The sequence below is a fragment of the Lepisosteus platostomus genome, chromosome 19 (assembly GCF_059453375.1).
Source record: "Lepisosteus platostomus isolate fLepPlt1 chromosome 19, fLepPlt1.hap1, whole genome shotgun sequence".
Taxonomy (NCBI): Eukaryota; Metazoa; Chordata; class Actinopteri; order Semionotiformes; family Lepisosteidae; genus Lepisosteus; species Lepisosteus platostomus.
The window spans coordinates 12,571,580-12,595,034 of NC_142629.1; the positions used below are offsets into that span (position 1 = coordinate 12,571,580).

Sequence of the window (23,455 nt, forward strand, 5' to 3'; positions counted from 1 at the left end):
CTCTGCCATGGGCAGCTACTGTGGGTTAAGAAAAGGAAGAAAGTTACAAATGAGAGGAGATCATTCGGCCACTCTAACCCATTTGGTAGTTAGTAGTTAATTGATCCAAGGAACTCATCCTGATGTTTCTTGTAATACGCCAGGGTGTCAGTTTCAATAATATGGCTGGGTAGCTTGTTTCACACTGCCACAGCCCTGTGGGTAAAGATTTTCCTCCTGTTCTCTGTTTAAAATGCACTTCCATTTTGTTTAGTGCCCACTGTTTAATGTTTCAGTGATTCTTGACAAGTTGCAATCTCCTATTATAAGGAGTTGGAGGAGAGGGTGCCTTTCTCGTAAATTTCAATATACTGGTGTCTTGGATTGTAATAATCCTGTTTCACTTTTAGAGCCTTTGTATTAGGGGTATAAGAAGCAGTAGGTTTTAGTCTTCCTATTCTGTGATCATCTGTGATCCTGCAGCAACCTCACTGAGAGGCGCATCTCCTCCAGGTGTTGCTAACTGTCCTGCAAGGAGATGGATGCATGTCAGAAGACAGATGACCACCAGGTGGGCGTGTCGGAGATGGGGTTACACAGCTCTTTCAACTCCCCTTGTAGTATAGGGGCTGTAGCTGTAGACCGATCTGACAAAACACCTGATGAATTCAAATTGAAATAAACTACAGACAGGGTGATTTAAAGCTCGGATAGCATTTACAGTTTAATGTGAGCAATATAATCTTAGGAGCAATGATTGTCTTGAATACAAAAGAAAAGATAGTAATGAGTCCAAGTTTGAAGGGGATCTTTGCCTTTCCTTCTAGACAGAATCCTACAACTGGAATGGGAAGCTGAGTCAGCCAGCCTGGACTGTGGTATCCCATCATGCCGTGCAGACTGACTTGTCACCACTGCAGAGGGCCATAATGTAAGTTTCTAGTGACAGTCTAATAAAAGCAATATTCCATATTATTATTATTTTTGGTCTGTACAGCATTCTTTGGTTTTTCTTCATTTTGCTATTGATGTTGGTGTTTCCTGTTCCACTAATCAATTCAAAGAGAAAAAGTGTTTGACCATTTTAAATAAGGCACACACTAGGCATGTACTGTATACACAAATTCCCAAATCCAAAGTAAAACCATCTTCATTTGGCTTAAAAGATTTTCTACCATGCAGAGTTTATCAAAAGTCCTAAGACAATTGTTACTAATATCACAAACTCCGAAAGAAACTTATAGAGATTGATGACAGAGACTGTTTAGCATTCACAGGACACATTTACAGAAACTATTTTTAGGAATGAACTAGTGCAGACTTAGCATGATGGGAAATGGTTTCTAAGTGTCTTTCCTAGTGTTTTAAAGCTTGTCATAGCTTTGTTTTGTCTAACTCTTGATTTCTAAAACCAAATCCATTTATATGTGCATGACTGAAACAGGAATATAATATGAACTTTCTGTTCCTCTCACATTTACATTTAAAGCCATTGAATAGGCTTATTCATTCAAATCTTTGAGGTGTCATGAAGATACACTTTGTTGCAACAGCACTATGGACCCTTAGAAAGAGAGATATGTAAATATGCCCCTTTATTATCCCAACTGACTATTATAACATAATATTTGAAGATTGAGGAGTGTAATGTGATATTATTTTTCCTGAATTCCCTGTCAGAAATCTAATATTAATCTGATCAGGACGGACATTGCCTGCCCTGTAGGACACTTTTCAGATTAATATGGAGCACCATGTACTTTTCAGCAAGTACAGGTATCCAGTAAATTACTATCACCATCCCCTGCAGTTCTCCTTCACATGATATCTCTAGATCTCACAGCTGAAATAACACTTTGTTGTCTTTTCATGAGAGATATATGTTTGCACTAGGTCAGCTTGTTCTGGGTTTATTTTAATTTCTGATTTGTGGCCAATGCTCTGTTTCTCTTATTCAAGGCTTAAAACGGCACCTGATCTTTCAGGTTTTTTTGCCTCAGAAAAGCATTGAATCTGGTTTTGGAGGTAAAACAATTGTTCGCTGTTGTGACGACTGCAAAGATTCAGAGGGAGTGGTGAACGAGGAAAGCTAGGACTGGAGTCATTTGAATCAGTACCGGACAGTTTATTTTGGTGGGATTGCTGGTTTGACCCTGGGTCACATCCTTCCCTGACCACTCCTGACTCCTCCTGCAGGGTATCTTCCTCTGTTGGCAACAGTGACATGTGGGCAGTGATCTTCCTCATTGAGAGACGCTCAGTTCCAGTTCAGTGTGGCAATCACACCCTGTCAGCACTGTCGGAAGAGATCACACACGGTTCTCCCCTCACTCCCTGCTGGTACTGGTGGAGCGGGGGGCTGACAGATTGAGTGTGAAATGAAGATTAATTGGTGATTTCATGGTTAAAGAAATGGGACCTCCCATGCCAATAGATTCATTGTGCCACTGTTCTGGAAGAGGGAGTTGCTAACAATTCTACTGCTTATTGGTGACGCTGGCACCTGTAACCCTGTACTGCAGGTTTTCTGTGTGTGTGAGCCACATGCACACCGCTGCAGAGCTCTGCCGGTCCCTGTGTTGAGCCAGTTTCGTGTTGTCTCCTCTCCTGCAGATGGTGGCAGTGCTACAGCAAACATCACCAGGCCCACACCATGGACTACTCCTTCCTGCTGGAGCTCCTGAGGCAGGTCGAGGAGGCCTGGGATGCTGCTTCTCTGCAGACGGAGCTGGTAGGCCCAGTTGTTCCTCACCTCCTTGGTGAAGTTATGCAGGGTCTTTGGATATTTCACTGGATATTCGCATTTGATTTCCTTGGCTCAGATTCAAGATGTGCTGTAGAGCAGAGGTTCTCAGTTCAGGCACTTTCACTGCCGAGGCTAATTAAAGGGAGATGGGATCATTCACATTTTTTAAATTGCTTCTGCTCTGATTGTCAAAAAATGTAATGCACAGAACCCTGTTCAGTCTGTCCTTAACTTGTTAGCTTGTTGTTCACCCTTATCTGTCCAGGCACGAAGTAATAGGTCAGAGATTACAGTCTGCAGACACAAACAGGATTTAGACAATCAATTATTTATGCTTTCTATGAGCTCAATGCTTGCATTTCAGATACCTAGATGAATAATGTTCTCATACTTGATCAATTCCTAAGTACATCTGCTGATAACACACAAACAGGGGTCTTATCAAAATATTAGATCAGTTAAGCATTTTAATCAGCATAGTCAAGAGCTTAGTTAGGGAAAAAAAATACTCTGGAGGAAACCAGTGCTGTGATGTTCCTGTGTGTTCGTGGACACATAGTCATAACTGATAAATAATGTAGCATAAATCCAGATCACAACAGCTAAAACCAGCTGTGCATCTTAATGATACCGATTGCTTTTGTTTCATGTCTCTTTGATTTGTTGCTTAAGAACACAGAAAGGTTAAAAAAGAACATAAGAATTTCATAAGGGACTACAAATGAGAAAAAGCCTTTCAACCCATCTGACCTGTTTGGTGGTTAGTAGTTAATTGATCTGAGTACCTCATTCAGCTGTGTCTAGAAAGAAGCCAGAGTATCAGTTTCAACAGCATGACTGGGTACCTTGTTCCATGCTGAGGCTTTAATAAAATTTTAAAAAATCAATCCTCCTAGGCAAAGTCTTCTCGACAGGTCGTAGTCCTATTCAACTGGATTATTCACTAAAAAAATGAGTCACAGTAGGGTATTTTTTTCTATATGAGCTGTGAATGATAAAATCTTCCCTAAAGCACTTATCTACAGTTGTGAAAAGTGTCTGCTGTGTCTTCTGGGGTCTGTAGGACCCAAGTGAATATATAAAGTTTATTTCTTCTATGCAGTCTAGCAGCCTGTTGGCTGAGCAGCCAGGGACATATTACAGTATACGGCACTTCATTTTCTGAGAGCTATACATTTTTTCAGTTCTATTGAGTTTTACTGCGGAGATTTCTTTTAGCAGTGTTGTTCTAAAAACAGTGTTGCACTAAAAGATCCAGGATCCAGGCTTGGTTGTGATCTGTTCTACTCAAGACTTGGACTAGCAATTAGGTTACATGTTCTGCTATCTGCAGTTGGCAGAATTGCTGTCTGAGCTGTCCCTACAGGATGTTTCACATCTGGCTGCTATGTTTTGTTGGGAACAGGAGCAGAGCCTGGCAGACAGTTTCAGCCTCTTCACAGAGTACTGCCTCTCGCTGCTGAAGAACCTGCGGCAAGTGTTTCCCACCTCCAGCCCCACTGCCATCACGCGCTGTGAGTTTTTGCTCAGGTAAATATGACCCTCCATCCAGGTGTGTGTCACTGCCGTGCAGAGATGTGCTTCTCCAGTGCTGATCTCTAAAGCTGGAGCTCTCAGTCCTGCAAAACTTATAGATCTAGTTCATCGCTTCCTGATGCCCTTGGAAAGAGAAGAACATTAGAAAGGTCACAAATGCAAAGCAGCCCATCAGCCAGTCGGCCCAGTCAGAGAACCTCATCCAACTGTTTCTTAAAAGAAGCCAGTGTATCGCCTTCATCTGCATGGCAGGTTTAGGTCTGCGCTGCAGTTACACGGCCCCCAAGACCATTACAGACTCATGCCCTCCCCGACATACAAAGGGTCCCTACTATATTAAACCTGTAAAAAATTGAATAAAATAGTGTCCACAGATGAAACCCAGACTGAACCGAGATCAGTTTGTGCCAAGGCTGAAGTTAGGATTGATTAATTAATTTAGGTAATTGATTGCATTGATTAATCACTTCTCTACCAGCAACCCCACTGGATGTGGATGCCTTGGTCAAACTTTTAGGCTCACAGCTGGCATTCACACTCTCCTGAGTCTTCCCAGAACCACATTAAAGAGTACAAGAATCTCCCTGCTCCAGTCTACTTTTGAGTATCTGGTGCAGAGACATTCACTTGTTCCCCTGTAACCTCATATCTGAAAGCCCATGTTTCAGGGTAAAAGAAGAGTGTTGCTAAGCAGCACTCAACACAGTAGACACCAGTGTGAGATGACCCCTCTGAAACCTGCTCACTAGACGAGCAAGAAAACCGACACTAAGCTGCTTCTTTACAGACGATGAGATAATGTGGTTCTTGTTCTCTTTTGCGAGATCTGAAACAAATCTTTTTACGTGTTCAACAGTGCATCAAGTTCAAGTTTGATACTTTATTACCATAACAACTAGTTGTGTGGAATTTGGTGTGGTGAGCTCACACAAGTAAAAGCATACAATAGAGATATACAACAGAAAGCCAATTACAGATGCATCCACCCAACACATTGATAAACCATCCTAAACACACACCAGCGGTAAATAAATAACATTGGGTAGAGCCTGGTAGAGTAACAATGAGCCGTGCAAAAAAGTCAAAGTTAAAGTGCAGAGTTTATGCATTTCACAGCCTCCGGATAGGTGCTGTTACTGAACCTAGTAGACCTTGTATTAATTGACCTGTGCGGCCTAGCAGAGGGGAGAGACGTACACTGAGGTTGGGCAGGGTGGAAAGGGTCGGCGAGGATTGTAAGTGATGAGGTGTTGAGATGAGTGTTTTGTCTGCTCTTCTGTTGCAGGTGTCTGGGACAGATTCATAGCATGGAGGCTTTCAAGAAAATGTGTCCATTCCATAATGAACTCTATGTGGAAATCGCTACCGTCATAAAGGTACAACATTGTCAGATTTGATTTGCCAAGACTAAAGCTTGCTAAAGGGGTCATTTTTAAAATTGTCGTAGGGTTCACATTATTGCTACAATTACTTCTGTCGGGGACTACTCTTTGTAGCGTCATATGGTTTTTGTGTTATCTTATGATTTAACCTCACATTGTCAAGAATGTGTTGTTTCCAGCTTACTACTGCCAGATTACTCCAGTTATTTGTACAGAGATGGAAATTGTATTTATGTTGCAAAATACTGATTCCTAACCCTAATCAAACCTTTGGGCTCTCGTTTCTGCAGAAGAGCACATTGGAATGGTACGAGGGGATCATTTCCACAATCAAACCAGAGGAGGGTGTACGTACTGGTTCATGTCTTCGTCTGCTCATTAAACAATTCCGTCTCGCTGCAGATTTCTTTTACATTTTCTACAAATTAGTATTGGCAACATCCAGGTCGAGCAAACTCCCCACCCTAGTGCTAGTGAAGGATGAAGGAAGACATTGTGCTGGATCCTACAATAGCCAATCAGATTGCTGCTGCACTGTGAGCCCTATAGCACTTACAGCAGGTTTGGCATCAGATGGAGAACAGATGCAGTGCCCACCCATGGTGCAGCGGGCTCACATATATCCCACAAGCCCCAATGGTGTCTGTATTACCATCACGGAATCCCATCCAACCCTAGTATCATGCATGTAGTTGTGCAACACTACCTGGACAATTCTGGTCGCAATCTGCATGTGACATAGCCCAGAACTGAAGCAATGATCTTGGGACAGGTGTGCTCAGCCTGCGCTTCAGTCTGGGACTTTGAGATAGCTGAGAGATAATCTGGCTGCTGACTGTTACACTGCAACAATTAAAAATAGACAAGTAAAAGCCCCCCTGTTCCTCAATCCGATGTCTGTGCTAATTTAAATGGTACATTTTTAGGAATTGAAAATATGGCATTATCCATTTTTCCCAGACACTTGAAGAGCAGTTGAGACGCCTGGTGTTGGTGGTGGATGCAGTCACCGGCGACGTGCAGAAGAGCCAGAACGTCTACAACAAGCTCTTCAGCAGGTATCTGTCTCCCACCTGCAGCCACTCAGTGCGTCCTGCCATCAGCAACACAGGGCAAGTCGAAAAGAGTGAGAAGCCTTCAGTGCTGTGCTTCGCAGGAGGTGTACAGCATCGTCACTCAAGAGGACATTAGAAATAACTCATGGGAACTAGTTGGGATGTTATTACATTGGCAATCTCTCTCTTTCCCCTCCTTGCAGTGCTGTGAAGGTGGATTTCTTCAGTATCTCCTATCGACAGCTGGAAAAACTGGTAAGGAAATGTCTGAAGTCAGAACAAAGACATAACCGTGTAAAAGTGCACTAGGTATGACATTGTAAAATCTTGTTTCAATAACAGGAATCAAAACTGATAGAGGATATTAATGATGCAAATGAATGTATTAATTTAGTACACGAGTGTTCACTTAAAACTGTAAACAAAAAAGATACAAGAATTTCCCGGGACCAGGGTTGAAAACAACTGTGTTTTAGTGCACTGAAACTGATTTGTCTCGCCCTTTAAAGATCACTAAACTCATTTACTTTGTGAAAGGCAATATGAAACCAAGCGTCACTAGACAGCAGTATTCAAGATGAAAATACTTGGAAGTGCTGTTCTCACTGACCATAATATTAGAAGGCCTTGTTACATAATATATTGGGCAAGAACTGCTTGAGTCGGTAGCAGCATGTATTTAAATTTATATCCCTTCTTCTACTGGGAGTGCATTCAGTTCCAGCTGGGATGAGGATGATGCTGTGTGGGACCGAGGTGTATGTTCTAGCGTTTGGAAATACTCATGTTCCTTAAGCCAACTATGCGTTCCCTGCTACTGAGAGTCTGTTCATTTGACTGGAGGTTCTGGTCTTCAGTGTATTTATCAAGAGCTTACTATGAAGAGTGTGCAAGGTGACCCTGCTGGGATACACTGTCTGCCCTTCAGGTTGCTGACGATGTGAGCACTGCTATGGAGAAGGTGTGTGGTACTCTAGAGCAGGAGGGCACCAGACTGACCCAGCCCATGGGCGAGACACTGTTTGAGCTGTACATCTCCCTGAAGACCCTCAAACAGTACTGCGAGTTCCTCCCCCTCAAGTAAGTGTTGAACAGATTAACTCCGTAACTCTTTTTTTCAATCATTGATGTTTGCTATTTTCTTTCAAAATACTGTATAAGAAATGGTTGTACGAGTTGCTTTTGTCCCACTCTTCCAGAACTCAGCTTTTTGAAGTCAATTCTCAGTGTCGATTCTGTTTTCATCTCAATAAAGATCAAACCAGTGTCCATTCCTTAACGGCATGTATTCTAAATGTTAGGATATGTGCACAGCATCACTAATGTACCGTATGCTTGAGATTTAACCTTGAAGACCTTAGCTAGGGAAGAGTGGGTTATATTTGTTCTTTGACAATGAAGACCTGAGTGTTTTTTTTTTCTTGTTGGTGTTTCAGGGACACCAAAGCTCTGGCTCTGTCTGGATTTCACGAATGGTTTAAGACGTCCATTCACAAATGGCTGCAGATAGTCCATGAGAAGTCATGTGATAGAATCCGCAAAGCAGTGGAGGTGGACCAGGTGGGTCCACGTGGGCAAGATCTGAGTTGATGATCATGTCAGGTTCTGAGTCTCCCATTGTGGTCTTAATCAGAGTGAACAAACCGCTTCAGTGAAACCATTTATAATCTGAAAACTGCTCTAGATATGAACATAAAACAACTCTGAAGTCTGAGCAGCCCTTAGTTTAAGCTACCCCTTTCATCATTTAGATTGGCATTTCCTAATTTAAAAGCAAACTTTCCCCCAGTAAGGAAAAAGACTTTTAATTGTAGAAAACTGTCAATGAGGCTTTGGAAGTGAGCCCAGGAGAAGCGGGGGGGGTGTTTCACTCAGTCTTTCCCTGTGAGTGTGTAATCTGTGTGTTGTGTTTGGAGCAGCTGGTTCCTGTTCATACGTTATCGAAGCACAGCACTTCTGCAGTGGACGTCACTTCCTGTTTCAATCAAGTGAGGGAATTCTGGGTACAGCTGGCCTGGCCGGACTCGGCAGGAGCCTTTATTTTCGTCACCCGATTGACAGACGTGAGTATGCTTGGGTTTCTTTGTGGATAAAAATTCATGTCAGGATTGAGGACGTGTCATCTTTCGCACATTGACATGTTTACATTCCAGCCTTGCACCCAGGCAAGTATTACTGAAAATCCTAAACAGGTAATTCCTAAAGAATGGCTAAACTATACTATGCTAATGTATGGTAAACCGACTATAACATCGTTATGGACTTTTGTGATGACTGAGGGAAATTTAAACTTATGTAGCTGAGGATGATTGTCTTCCATGAATCCAACACATTCATAAACTGAACAGGATCCACACACTCTCTGGCAGAGAGAGCAGGCATTGCCTCAGGAGATATCAGTGCATGTACTGTGTGGTCTGTCTCTTACTTTACTTTCTTGCCCTGACACCTGTGAATCTCAAGGTTCTGCCAAGAGCTATTTTCTCCCAGCTGTTGCTATTAATATTTATGGGAAATACAGACCACCGGTAGGTCCTGGAGAAACCAGCAGACCTTAAGTCTTTCTCATTCTTTTATTTAAATGTGCTGAACACATTTTATTCCTCATTACCTACATTGCCATTATGATATCCACGGAGTTCCCATTATGAATCAATGAGTTTTTGGGTACCCAAGAGTCTATCCATGGGCTCCCCATTAGTCAGAGTTCCATGAGGTTCACACATGGGGATCCTACCAGTCAGAGTCAGAGATCCACAGGGTACTGCTGTTTAATCTACTTAGTGTGTCAGCTTTCTATCGATAATCAATTCCATAAAGGATAGCATTTTAGGAGAGTGCTAACCATAAAGAGGCATCATTAAGAAGCTTTGGTAGGCCACTTTAAAACATCTTAAGTTGGTTTAATACCTGGAAAGGGTTCAGTTGGTTCAGTTATCAAAGTAAGACCTCAGACAGAACAAAGACTAGAAGATGCCCACTCCAGAATAAAAAAAAGTCAGAAAATGTCATGATCCACAGAGAAATGTCATTTCTCATGTACAAATGAGCCAGGACTGGGAATGGAGGAGGTCATTTTTTGTTCTTTGCAAAGAAAAACTGGATCCATTCTTTGGCTGCAGGATGTTTGCAGTGCCGCGATCTGCTATTCAGATCTGATCAAGCGCAAAATCGAGAGGAGCCAGATGCTCCAGGACAACAAGAACTTAACGAACCAGGTAACTGCAGGGTCTCCATGTTCACAGAGGTGTACAGCACTGAGAGGCATGAATGAAACTGAGATACATGCCGGGCAAAGACATACAAAATAACACATTTTGTTTTTCTGATAAGCCAGGTGTTTGAAAGCAATTGGTGAGTTCTCTAGCTCATTACCAAATGTATATATGCTAACATCAATATAGAAAGGAGTAACTGAACAAACTACTGTGTAATACTTCAGAAACCAAGGCAGTATAATCAGTATTTTTGTAAATGTTAGTTGGAAACATATCCATGAATGGTTATGTAGTACTGGGTCAGAATAGTTAGTGCTTTGACTTCATTTGCCTTTCCATGGAGGGGAATGTGCCAGCAATCGCCACACTGTTCAGCACTGTCTCTTAGGAGCCTCTGACTAACGCTCTACAATTGTCGCCTTCAGCTCTGCATTGCGCTGAACAACATTGAGCACGTGCGCAAGTTCTTAAGCAACCTACCCAAGGACCTGGACTGGAAGTCCCTAGAGGTGGCCATGGAGGAGTCGTGTGGGGCGGATGGCAAGGAGCAGGTGCAGAAAGCCCTGAACGCTCAGCTTTTCAACATCGACATTGACCTGCAGCGCGAAGCCAAGCGCATGATCGCACTCCTCACAGACAAGGTGGGTGGAGGAGCGGACAGAGCTGGGGGGGGGGCTCCTCACAAAGGAACCTGCTGCTGTTCAGCTGCAGGCTGTGATGGTTCTAAACGCTCTCAGGGCTCTTTCTTAACATAAAACAGTTTACATTCATCTGTTGGAGTAGCATATTGATTGAAAGATTTCTTTCCTTGAAGGACACCTTATGCATTGTCTCCAAGAAGTTCATGTTCCACATGTTAAAACATGTTCTTCCTGTGGTGGCATGGGTTTTCACCAGGTGCCCCGGTATCCTTCCACCTTCCAATGACATGCAGTTTAGGCTGTCTCTCTCCAAAATCGACCCCACGTGCATGTGTCTCAAAAGGATTTCCTTCCCTACTAGAGTGTAGTCCCACCTTGAGCCCTGTAATTCTGGAATAGGTTCCAGTTTGCTGCAATCCCATTCCAGGACAGGTGACTTTCTGATAATCCATGGATAGTAATTAAAAATATTGATGGGAGTCACCAAGAATGTGACTTAAAAATCACAGCTTAAGAGTGAATAAATTGTGCCGTTCATTTTTATAAATCAAATGCATTATCATGTTAATGACTGATAGGATACTCTCCTTGTTTCTGTCGTTGGCTGCAGATGGTTTTAGATATGAAGAAATACATCCAGCACATCAGTCTATCCCCGGACTCTATCCACAATGATGACGTGAGTGTTCACTTCCCTTTCCTGCCCCCATTTTGTGTTTGACCATAATGGGAAAAAGAACACTGAAGACACAGGAGAACAGGTGTTTGACAAGTAGAGGTTCAAAAACCACAAGACAGCATTTCAGTCGTGTGTTTTATTTTGACAGAAACACAATACAGCACTTGGCTGGATTGTCAGATGCAGATGCAGTCTAATGCACCATATGTTTAACCTCAGCCTTATTCCTCAATATGTGTGTGACGATCCTGAAGGTACACACAACTTGTTTCTTCTAGGCTGTGTCCCCTCTGATGAAATACCTGGATGACACTTTGGTTATCTTGAGCGAGTCCTTAGTGAAAGAAAACCTGTCCAGGTAAATAATTTATCCCCTTCATTTCAGTTAGCTTAAGAATTATGTCAGTTGAGAACTAATGCAATAATATCATTTACAGTGATAACATGGAGAGCTGTCTATTGAATTGGCATATTGAATCCCAATTTCACTGTCTGTTGGACATTGTGATGGTCACTGGTGCCTTTAAATAACAAATCCTTTTTTACAAATAACACATTTGCTAGTGCTTCTCCAGTTGCATCCTGGAGTGGTATTCACTCAACCACACCAACAGACCAGGTTGAAAAGCAAGAAATTGCTTCATTGGTTGAATTAAGAAGCAAACATATCAGATATTGCCAGTGCATTTTATCCAGAATACTGGGATTAACACCCCTAGTCCTTCTAGAGTACCCTGAGATCTTTAATGACCAAGTACTCAGGGCCTTGGGCCAATGGCTCACGAAGGACTGCACTTCCTACAGTGTTCTAGGGCATTGGTTAGGAAAGTTGTTCCAGGGGGAGGAGTGCACCAACCACACCAACCTATTTTTCCTGAGAAGTCTCCGGTCCCAGTACTGGCCAGACACAGCCTTCCTTTGTGTCCGAGGTCTGAAGCGACAATCAGGCTGCAATGTGATAACTCTGCAGCTGTCTACAGTACATTCAAATTGTATAATATTGTGGTGCACGACTTTCATGATCAAACTGTTTGAAAGTCCTGATAAGCACTCTAGGTATTGAAAGGTTTTAGGTTTATGTATTTCTTTCCACAAAGGCTACAATGGCAGAATGACAAACTTTAATCTGTGACATGTGTACTGTACCCTCCTATTTTGTTTTTTTCGACATTGATTTCCATCTAATTTTCTTCTTTTCATATTCCATCACATTTACTTCTGTATTTTGAGTAGTCTACATTTTAAAGCCATGTGAGTGTTTTCTGTGTCAATGGCCGTACTAATACCACTGAAAACGTGGTTCAGTCTCGGGCAGCAGGGCCGCTGGTCCCCTCGTGTGCAGTGGGGTGGTTCGCTCCCTGCTGGTATATTCCTGTCATGTCAACCCTGTTCACCTTCCTGTCTGGCAGGGTGCTGCAGGGCCTGTGGCAGCTGCTGCTCAGGCTGATCTTCGACACAGTGGCTGAAAACCGAGGCGTGTCTGTGGAGTTCTATGGGAGGTTCCACTACACGGTCGAGGTAGGTCGCGCTGGCCGCAGCTGGACCCTTCCCTGCCCCGAGAGCGCAGTTTCAGCTCTCCCATCATACAAGCTGCCAAGCTGATCTTGACTAACACGCGCCTTCCCGTCCACAGCTGTCGTTGTGTTAAACGAGCAAGACGGAGCCTGCCGAGATACTGTTGTGAACAAGAAGCTGGCAAAGTGCTGGAATGGCTTTGTGAAACTCCCCTTGGGGTTTTCCTTTATTGTCCTTTCCATGAATGGCGCTTTGTGTCAGCTGAGAGACAGGCAAATTGTTTCTCTTCGCCACTGGACATTTAAAGCTTTACAATTCTCTTCCTGTCTTCCAAATTGTGTTGATCACAATTGGTTGCCGCACTTCAGCTCTCTGCGGTCGGAGGTGCGGAACTGACCAAATCAAACCTTCATCACGGCCCTGACAGTAATTTGCTGGAGCAATTAGTGGGGCACAGTCTGTATTGTTGATGTGTTAATACCAATATGCAAAGGACAAAAAAAAAAACTTCCAACAAAATCACAGCTTGCAGCCTCTAAGTGGATAAGCGCAGTGGGCATTAGCTGTTAGGGCTCGATGTGTTACAGGAAGTGGCCATAGGGCATTGTAGCGTCCTTATTTAGATAATCCTGCTGGGCTGGTTACCTGCTGAGTTAATGTATGTGCACAGGCCTGACCTTCCAAGATTGAGTGCCTGTGAGAAATGTAACCTGAGTATCATCATTGGATTGAAAACCACTGGATTTCTTCTGAAGTGGATTGTGAAGATCAAATACTAAATTGTCTAAATCGCAAGCTTAAGCAAATCTGTAAGATTAAGTTAGTTCAGGTGGGTAGCTGCATCAGCATGCTTAGGCTGCAAAGGAACAAGTGATAGGTTTATTCCATGCTGAAAAGAGAAGAAAGAAAATGCAACCTTTTTGGCTGTGGAGCCTCTCACACCCGAAGAAGGCTCCACCGCCGAAACGTTGTGTTTTCTTTCTTCTCTTTTCAGCATGGAATAAACCTGTTACTTGCTCCTTTGGTTTCTCTAATTAAGCCAAGCTCTACTGAGCTTTAATAATGGACAGTAATACCTTTAATAATGTACAGTGTCCTTCACCTGTCAATGAAACACTGCATTGTGCTTCTCCCAGGTTCTGGTTGAGTTTTTCCATGCTGAGGGTGAGGGCTTGGCACTGGACAATCTCAGGAATGAGCAATACAAAGTAAGCATTTACAACACCTGGAAAACTGCTGTGAGGGGCTAAGAGGAAACAACTTAATGAGTTATAATGTGCACTACACTGGATATCCTTATTTTTCCACACAAAAAAATGTAATTGCCAAAAAGCCTTGCTCAGGAATATGGCTTTTATTCAGGAAACAAAATTATACACCAGTTATGGATAATTCAGGAATGGTTATTTGGAATTCAAGAGCCTACCTAACACTTGGTGTACATCAGCCAATGTACACAAACAGCACCTGCACCGAATTAGTTACGTTTTGTATGCCCTGCTCTTGTTTGAATTCAGTTTTTTATATACATAAATTGTGGTTCTGCAGGACAAGCCATGACTGCTTCACAACAAAAAAACATAACATATGGTGCAGTCCGTAAGTATTTGGACAGTGACACATTTTTTGTTGTTTTGGCTCTGTACTCCAGCACATCAGATTTGAAATAAAGCAATGACTATGAGGTTAAATTGCAGAATGTCACCTTTACTTCAAGGGCATTTACGTCTATATTGGGTGAACCATATAGGAATCACAGCCCTTTTTATACATAGTTCCCCCATTTCAGGGAACCAAAAGTAATTAGACACATTAACATAGTCGTAAATAAAATTGTCATGTTTAGTACTTGGTTGCAGTTTCTTTGCAATCGATAACTGCCTGAAGTCTGTGACTCATAGACATCACCTGGTGATGCTCTGCCAGGCCTATAATTCAGCCATTTTCAGTTCCTGCTTGTTTTGGGGCTTTTTGCTTTCAGTCTTCTCTTCAGTAAGTGAAATGCATGCTCAGTGGGATTCAGGTCGGTTGATTGACTTGGCCAGTCAAGAACATTCCACTTTTCGGCCCTGTTTGGGGTCATTGTCCTGTTGCAAGGTGAACCACCGTCCAGTGAGTTTTGAGGCATTTGGTTGGATCTGAGCAGATAAGATGCTTCTGTACACTTCAGAATTCATCCTGCTGCTGCCGTCTGCAGTCACGTCATCAAAAAAGACAAGTGAGCCAGTTCCACTGGCAGCCATAAATGCCCAAGCTGTGACACTACCTTCACCATGTTTCACAAATTAGGTGATATGCTTTGGATCATGAGCAATTCCATTTTTTCTCCATACTTTCCTCTTTCCATCACTCTGATACAGGTAAATCGTTGTCTCATCTGTCCATAAGGCTTTGTCCCAGAACTTAACAGGCTTTTTATGTACTTTTTAGCAAACTGTAACCTGGCTTTTCTGTTCTTGAGGTTTACCAGTGGTTTGCATTTTGTGGAGAACCCTCTGAGGTTATGCTGGTGTATTTGTCTCTTTATGGTAGTCTTTGACACATCTACCTGTATGCTTACATCCTGGAGAGTGTTCTTGATCTGTTCAAGTCAAAAAGTATTCTTCGGTAAACCACTACTGTGGTCTTCCATGGTCTATTAGGTCGTTCGCTATTGCTAAGCTCACCAGCGTGTTCTTGCTTCTTAAAAATGTACCAAACAGTTGATTTTGACACACCAAATGTTTTAGCTATGTCTCTGATTGATTAATTCTGATTTTGCAGCCTCATGATGGCATGCTTTAATGGCATTAACAGTTCTTTGGTCCTTATGTTGAGAGATAAGAGCAACAGACTCCAGATGCAAATGCCACATCTAGAATCAACTCTAGACCCTTGTTAGCTCTCTTATGCATGAACCAATGATGCAACAACACACAGCTGGCCAAGAAACAGCTGAGCAGCCAATTGTCCAATTACTTTAGGTCCCCTAAAATGGGAGGACTATGTATAAAAAGGGCTGATTCCTATATGTCGTGTCGTTTGCCAAACTGCTTTATACCATACGGTGTCGCGGGATGCCGGAGTCTATCCGGCAAGCAACAAGCGCAAGGCAGGGTACACCCTGGACAGGGCACCAGTCCGTCGCAGGGCATGTGCAAGCCAATCACACATGGGGACAATTTGGAGGCCACGGTAAAGGCCGAGGGGGGAAAGTTGCCCCGGACACCGAGGTAACTCCCTACTCTGATCGAGAAATGCCCGGGGATCTTTAATGACCACTGAGAGTCATATTCCTATATGGTTCACTCAATATAGATGTAAATACCCTTGAATTAAAGCTGACATTCTGCACTTTAACCACATAGCCATTGTTTCATTTCAAATCCAAAGTGCTGGAGTACAGAGCCAAAACAACAAAAATTGTCAGTGTCAAAATACTTACGGACTGCACTGTAAGTGCATGAATCATCTACATAGTGCGACCTTATCTAGTTTTGCTAAATGTAATCCAAACCGTTACTTTTTGGGTAGAGATTTATTTGTATCTAATGTGCAGGGACTCCCCTTCTACATGCTCAGAAATAACACTGAGAACAGATGGCTGTATGAATGTAGAAAAAGCATGGCTGTCCCATTAATTTAGACATTTTGTGTTTGAGCAGAGCAGACATCTCTAAGTGTCATTGTATTCTAGGAGTTTTCAAAGATTGAAGGTGGGAGTGAGGGATCCCAGTGACTTGATTGGTTTCACCTTCTTCTGTGCTTCATTTATAACAACACTCTTTCAAAAATACACAATGAAGGACACTCATGTGTCTCTGCAGGCCCTGGAGGAGGAACTCAGACTGAACAAGTGTTCATCCAGCGAGCTGATTGAACAGTACTTCTTGGAGAAAATTGCACATCAGGTACCATTACTTCACAGTGGAGGTGGGGTTGAACAAAATCACACCCTTTCTGTCATGACTTATAGTTTGTGAAAACAGTAGGAAGAAGCCAGCAGAGATATTTCCATGATCAAGAGGTTTGGCAAGTTGTGCGACAGCTTTTTGAAATTTCCCTCTCCTCTTCAGCACCACATTGTATTGGGATAATACAATTATATTTTTCAACAACTGCTTTATTATTTTAAGTTTGCCGTTTTTATTAACTGCAACAGACTCCACCTTTGGTAGGTGTAAAGGATTTTATCACACAAAAAATATTGTTATTAATATGAATATTTATTATTACAATAATTATACTGTTAATAATATGAAATATATGAATCTTTCAGATAAATAAATGAAAAAATATTATGTGGTGCTTAAGATGTACGGCCTTGTACAAGGTGGATGTATTTTCCCTTTAAATTAATTGGGAAAAAGTGAACACATTCATTTTCAAAAATACATTTTTTTCTTCCTGGTGCGCCGATTTAAGTTTCGTACATAAAAGGATTTTCAAATTCTGATTTAATAATGATCTTAGATACACCTTTGATGTATGATACTTAGATCTTTTCAACTCTTCTCATGGAAAAACTGCAAAGATATGATAGCACCCATCCCAGAAGTCGTTTTTTGACTATCTTTATGTTTATAAGACTGTTTATAAGGCTGGGGAACTGTGTCTTTTTTCTGTTTTCCAGAGAATGCTAAAGCACAGTAAATTTGGCCGGATCAGTGTTAAGTGCTACTACGAGGCCTCTGAACAGAGGCTGACAGTTGAAATCCTGCATGCTGCAGACCTAATTGCCTTGGATGCCAATGGTAAGCAGGTGTAAGACAAAAAGCCACTACTGCACCATTCTTTACAGAGGAAAAAGGCAACCAGGGCCTGACTGCATTCAGCAGCTTTAGTATTGACATTAAACTGGACACTTTTTATCTTACCTATGTTATCTATGTGATGACAGCTTTTCTACCAAGTGAACATCCAGTGCTGTGAAAAATTACTGTAAGTACACCCCATGGAAAGGTGTGTGTTTTTCAACATATTTGCACGTATGGATATTTGATCTTCATTTCAACAATATTGATAGATAAAGGTGATCTAATTTAACAAATAACAAAAAAAAGTCAGAAATGCAATTGTCTGCTTTGGAAAAAATAAGTACACACCCTAGCTTCAGCAGCTGGTGTTGCCCCCTTTAGCAGAAATCACTTCTTGCAGGCATTTCTTGTAATTGTTTATCAGTCTCCTACATCGCCTTGGAGAACTTTTTGCCCACTCCATACAGAACTCCTTCAGCTGTGTGATGTTTCACTTCAAGTCCCCCCACAGCATTTCTGTGGGTTTAAAATCTGGGCTTTGACTTGGCCGTTTCATAACCCTCCGTTTCTTCTTTTTGAGCCATTCTTTTGTAGATTTGCTTGAGTGTTTTGGGTCATTGTCTTGTTGCAAGGTCCACTTACAGTTCAGCTTCAGCTTTTTGACAGATGGCCTCACATGCTCCTCAAGTACTCTCTGGTACAATGTGGAATTCCTGGTTAACTCTATGATGGCATGCTGGCCAGGCCCTGAGGCCGAAAAGCAGCCCCAAGCCATAATGCTTTCATCACCATGCCTTAAAGTTGGTATGAGGTTCTATTGTTCAAAGGCAGTTTTTGGTTTTCACCAGACATGATGTCTTGCATTGTGGCCAAACAGCTCTACCTTTGTCTCATCCATCCAGAGCACATTGTTCCAATAGTCCTGATCTTCACCTAGGTGTTGTCTGGCAAACTTCAGTCGTGCATCTATATTCTTTTTTGAGAACGGAGACTTCTTCCTTCCTTGTGCATTCTCTTTCGGATGGTTGCCTCATGCACTTTGACATTGAGTGAGGCAAGACTTGCCTGTAAATCCCTTGATGTTATCCTGGGGTTCTTAGAGACTTCCTGCAGCATCTTTTGGTCAGCTCTTGGGCTGAATTTGCTGAAACGACCTGGCCTGGATAGGTTGCCACTGGTTTGAAATTTCTCCATTTGTAGATGATTTTTGGGACAATGGAGTGATGGACTACAAATTGCTTGGAAATGGCTTTAAAACCCTTCCCAGACTCTTAGGCATCAACAATCTTTCTTCTGAGGGCCTCAGAGAGCTCTTTTGATCTTGGCATGATGTAGCCACCCACACACCTCAATTGCTAAGACCAAACCAAACCACAGGTTTCTGATGTTTATATAAGGCAGTGCCCTCCAAGTTACTCTCTAATGATGTTCTAATCATTTGCACCTGTTTTGGTGCACCTGATTCTAATTTTTGGCATTTGATCCAATGATAAAGGTAGGGGTGTACTACTTTTTCTGCACAAGGAAATTGAATTTTGTTTATTTAAATAGTACAAATGAGTGCAAAAATGGGATTTTTCAATGTCATTTTTTAAAATTAGATCACCTTTATCTATCAGTATTGTTGAAATGACGATCAAATATGCTTTTATCCAAAAATGTAAAAAAAGACAATCCTTTTCATGTACTTACTTTTTCGCACCACTGTATATATGTTCTATTTTAAAATCTTAATGTATAATATATCTATAATTTAATATATGTATATTATACCCTGAGATGCATTAACTCCATTAACAAACAAAAGCATCTGTTGGTGTTTTTAAAGCAGCTGCAAATCCCTTAATTTAGTCAGTCTCAGCGCCAGATACACGTCTTTTATATAGCCTTCAAAAGAAGTGGGGAGAAAATTATAATTCAGAGCATTTTTATTCCTCCCTGCCATGTTATTATTCAAAAGGTGCAAAAACCTCATTTCAAATTGCAAACATATCATGTGTTTTGGCACAAACCCTTTACAGTGAAAGGTCAGTGTGTTTTGCATGTGGCAAGAACACACATGTGGAAAATGTTTCATAGCATAAATAATATCACCAAAAGAACTTGGAGGTACCAATGGGAATATTCATGTCTTGGAAGCAAAATGGATTAAAGACCTATTTATAACAAGAAAAAAAAGGAACTTTAATCCTATTTTGCAAATTCACGAGCTGCAGATTTTACTCCCCCACATATGGAAACCCACCCAGTGGGCTCTCCTGAAAGCATCACACTCGCCATGGCTGGGGTGATCTAAGTGCTTGTTAGATTGTACGACCTGTGCTTGAGGTATAGACTAGGACTCCCTGCTGACATTCCTACAGAAGCCAAGCAAACAAAACGGTCTTAATGCACTGTCTTCAGTGCAGCACTTCTCTTCATGAGAGCAGCTCTCTTTGGAGACAGCCTTACCAAGAAAGCCTTATTTTCCTTCGTCTTTTAGCCACCTACACAGTGCAGCTTTCTGCTGTGCGGGCCTTTTGAAACACCTGCCAGAGTTTCACTTTTTTTAATGCTGTCCGCTGCACGGTTTCATTTCAACAGAGACGATTAAGGATTTTGCTGTTGGTCGTGCCTCATCCTGTCTATCTGGAACCCTGAGGTTTGTGTGGGGAAAATCAGGCATCACTTCCTGAACTGAGTTACAGCTGAGTCTGCACTATAAGGGGTCACCTTATAATATGGGTAACGCTGTATTTCAATAAAGAAAACCTTCTGCATTATGCTAAGCACAGTATCTTTAAAACAGGTGCATACTGACTGACTGAGACTGGGCACGCATATTATGGTGTTGAATGAGTGAAACAACTTCTGTGTCTCAGCTGAAACTAAAACAGCCTGTTGTGTGAGAACAAGCACCACAAGCACAGCCTTTCCTGAACCTCAGCTTAAACAGCCTTACTTTCTGCTTGCTCCCCAGGTCTAAGCGACCCATTTGTCATCGTGGAACTGTGTCCCCATCATTTGTTCCCCACAACAAAAAGTCAACGGACTCAAGTCAAAGCAAAGACCCTTCACCCTGTCTTTGATGAGCTGTTCCACTTGTAAGGAGACCAATCTGTTCCTGGCCCGTTTTTTTTTCCATATGTAACTCTTTAAACAGATCTCTAGGTCTATATTTCGTAAAGAAGAAGGTACTGAGGAATAAATATATACTATGATTTTATTTCATGCCCTCCAGAAACAGGAATGTAGAATGGTTTCTTATTTTAATATTAAGAAGAATGACATTGCAAAGGTAACCTGTTAAAGTAAGCCTGGCTATTGTACACCAATGATGGGAACTAATTATCAGTTTGTACTCCTTCATGTGATTAAAATTATACTGAATTCTTGTATCATTAAGCTGATTTTAGCATGATTTGAAGGTGCTAGGCAGATGAGTCAGTATTTTAGTAGCCAGAACCCCTCAAGTGCTAAATTCTGGAGATGTTGCTCTGAAGCTGAGGCGTTGATTCCAGGGTTGGGCTGCTTTGTGCGAATCAGCGCTCGAGGTTGCTGGACCCTGCTTCTGTCTGGGGCTGATGGGTATCTGTGTCTCCCCAGTCATGTTGCTCCAGAGCAGTACAAGAAGAGGTGTGCCTGCGTTACCTTCACCGTCATGGACCACGACTGGCTGTCCACCAATGACTTTGCTGGGGAAGCCATTGCTCCCCTCAGTGACTTCTGTGGACCAGACAAATCAGGAGGAGGCAAGAACATACCACCCCTGATTCTTCAGCTGGCTCGGCCCAAACCCAGTGGTAAGAATTAATCCTTTTTTTCCCCCCATGGGCTTACTGCCTGCTCCCTGGCACTGTAAACAGGTGACCTGCCTCCCCCAGGCCAAAGGGAGCTTCCATGCTTCCATCCAGTGCGACAGCTGTCATGATGTAAGATGAGACAGCTCCAGGACCCCTGTGGTAAGGGGGCAGGCCTTGCAGCGTAGGGGGCTTGACGAATGCTGGCAGTGGTGGTTCAGCATTCGAGGGTCTTAGAGACTGCTCTGACAGCTCTGACTCGAGTCTGACAACACGCTTTGCAGAAGCAAGGAAGCTGCTAACTGAAGAGGAGTAGTGTTTGACTTCACTTGTCAATGGTAATTCTTCCAAGTCAATGAAGTGTCCAAAGTGACTTAAGATGTCAAGTGTCAATATTAGAGTCTGCTATTGTACTGCACTGCAATATATATACTGCAATACTGTATATTTTAAATTGTTTCAGAATATCTTCCATCACATTATCCACAAGTGTCATTTTTTTCATTCCCACCACAGATAAACCAATCCTGAAGATGCTGGAGGCTCGAACAGGGGACAGAGAAGCCCAGGAGTTTGTAAAAAAGCTAAAAGAGATTGAAAAGTCTATGGCTGAAGAAGAGTAACTATTTTCAGAAATAAGTTTAAACCATTAAAAGGTAACACTTTATAATATCTAAGCCTCACTGGAAAGTCAATCAGACATTTATATTTCCTCTGAGCTCAAAGGTGTTCTGGTGCCAAATATGAGGTTATCAGATGACAATTTCTAGTATCCTCCAGTTTATGTTAAAAAGCCTCATTATAAAGTGTAACCTATTACAATTCTCCTGGTTGTTTTTTTCTGTTTTCCATGTTATTTGGAAAAAGTACTTTGGTGTTTTAAAGTTATTGATAAATGCAGCAATTAACATTTTAGTCTTCAACAGACTTTTCAGTGTCACACAGCTGGTTTTCCTTGCAGTCTAATCAGAACTTCATCTGCTAATTCCAAGCAATGAATCGTGCTCTTGCGTGTTTTGACATCCTTGTAATGACCAGGGAAGCAGGAGAGAAGCGACAATGTTGGAGAACAGCCTGCTGAGAAGAAGTGTTTTATGTAATATAAAAGATAAGGCTGTAAATAGCTGTCATTTAAAAAATATTTGTACCCTGTAAAAGCAATTTGCTTCAAAGGTTGGTTTTCTTGTGTGCTAATGTAATGCAGTTTCTATTTTAATGCTGTCTTTACAGACTCTACCTGACTGTGATGGTCCTTTTAAGAAAAATCTGTATTAGTTTGATGTAAATGTGGCACACAGAGATGCTAAATATTTGTCCTTGTAAGGTACTGACCGTATGTTTTTGTAACTGTTGCACTCAAAAGCATAATTTATTTAAAATGGCCTTTTGCGTGTCCTTGACTCGAGGATGTTATTTGATGGGTTTGTTTTAAAGCATTACATTTCCACTGGCGATCAAAGCTGCCCTCAATGTCAGCTCTCCAGCAGTATTCCTATGCTCCAGCTCTTAAAGCTTGGAGGTTAATCAGAGGGGTCATCAGAGTGCAGGTGCTTTGGTTTATCACACACTACTTGAGGCCACAAGGACCGAAAAACCAGTGAGGCACTGAAAAAACCCAAGGCATGACAAGAACCAGTGATACTAAGCCAATATTCTCAGAGGTCTGTTTGGTTTCTGCCTTAATGATTTCAGTTAGATACTAACAATTTCAGTAGAAGGTGATTATTTATTAACAGCGTTATATCTATATAATTTTAACCCCATTTCCACTGCTCTACTTTGCAACAAAAAGAAAAACATTTTCCTGTGTAAACTGGATTAACGAGAGCATTAGATGATTTTAATTATAAGCAAGTACTGGCACAGGTACTGCAGTTTGGTGCACTTTGCACCCAGTGAATCATGATTCAAGCTGCGTTCAAGGTCTGTGCACGTAGAGTGACACACAGTACAACACAGACACATCTAATTAACACGCAGTGACACCACAGCCTCTTACCTGGTAAGAGTGAGACAGCAGTGCCTTGTTTTTCATTTAAATGGAACTTATTAACTGTAGTTCGGGAGGGATAACACTGACAAGTCAATCCCACACAGCTGTTCCTAACCACAACCATTACAGAAATAAGCACTATCTAGCGATCACAAACACCTCCTTCGCCATTTGTCTCAAGCATCTCTCCTTTGTC

At 42.0% G+C, this 23,455-nt stretch overlaps 1 protein-coding gene across 10 annotated transcripts in view; it reads left to right on the forward strand.

Moving 5' to 3' along the window:
* baiap3 (BAI1 associated protein 3) overlaps nucleotides 1–22,659 on the forward strand; it is a 76,116-nt gene extending 53,457 nt beyond the window's left edge. For all 10 annotated transcript variants that reach the window (XM_088612662.1, XM_088612663.1, XM_088612666.1 and 7 more), the window contains 21 exons: nucleotides 807–910; nucleotides 2,593–2,710; nucleotides 4,131–4,255; nucleotides 5,547–5,637; nucleotides 5,934–5,990; nucleotides 6,604–6,701; nucleotides 6,902–6,953; nucleotides 7,627–7,778; nucleotides 8,135–8,258; nucleotides 8,618–8,761; nucleotides 9,821–9,916; nucleotides 10,342–10,557; nucleotides 11,168–11,236; nucleotides 11,515–11,594; nucleotides 12,646–12,754; nucleotides 13,888–13,959; nucleotides 16,558–16,641; nucleotides 17,364–17,484; nucleotides 20,447–20,570; nucleotides 21,073–21,269; nucleotides 21,783–22,659. In XM_088612662.1, coding sequence (XP_088468788.1) covers nucleotides 807–910; nucleotides 2,593–2,710; nucleotides 4,131–4,255; nucleotides 5,547–5,637; nucleotides 5,934–5,990; nucleotides 6,604–6,701; nucleotides 6,902–6,953; nucleotides 7,627–7,778; nucleotides 8,135–8,258; nucleotides 8,618–8,761; nucleotides 9,821–9,916; nucleotides 10,342–10,557; nucleotides 11,168–11,236; nucleotides 11,515–11,594; nucleotides 12,646–12,754; nucleotides 13,888–13,959; nucleotides 16,558–16,641; nucleotides 17,364–17,484; nucleotides 20,447–20,570; nucleotides 21,073–21,269; nucleotides 21,783–21,889 — 2,340 coding nt within the window. In that variant the 3' untranslated portion in view covers nucleotides 21,890–22,659. The remainder of the gene's footprint in view (nucleotides 1–806; nucleotides 911–2,592; nucleotides 2,711–4,130; nucleotides 4,256–5,546; nucleotides 5,638–5,933; nucleotides 5,991–6,603; nucleotides 6,702–6,901; nucleotides 6,954–7,626; nucleotides 7,779–8,134; nucleotides 8,259–8,617; nucleotides 8,762–9,820; nucleotides 9,917–10,341; nucleotides 10,558–11,167; nucleotides 11,237–11,514; nucleotides 11,595–12,645; nucleotides 12,755–13,887; nucleotides 13,960–16,557; nucleotides 16,642–17,363; nucleotides 17,485–20,446; nucleotides 20,571–21,072; nucleotides 21,270–21,782) is intronic.
* Nucleotides 22,660–23,455: the final 796 nt, after the last annotated feature.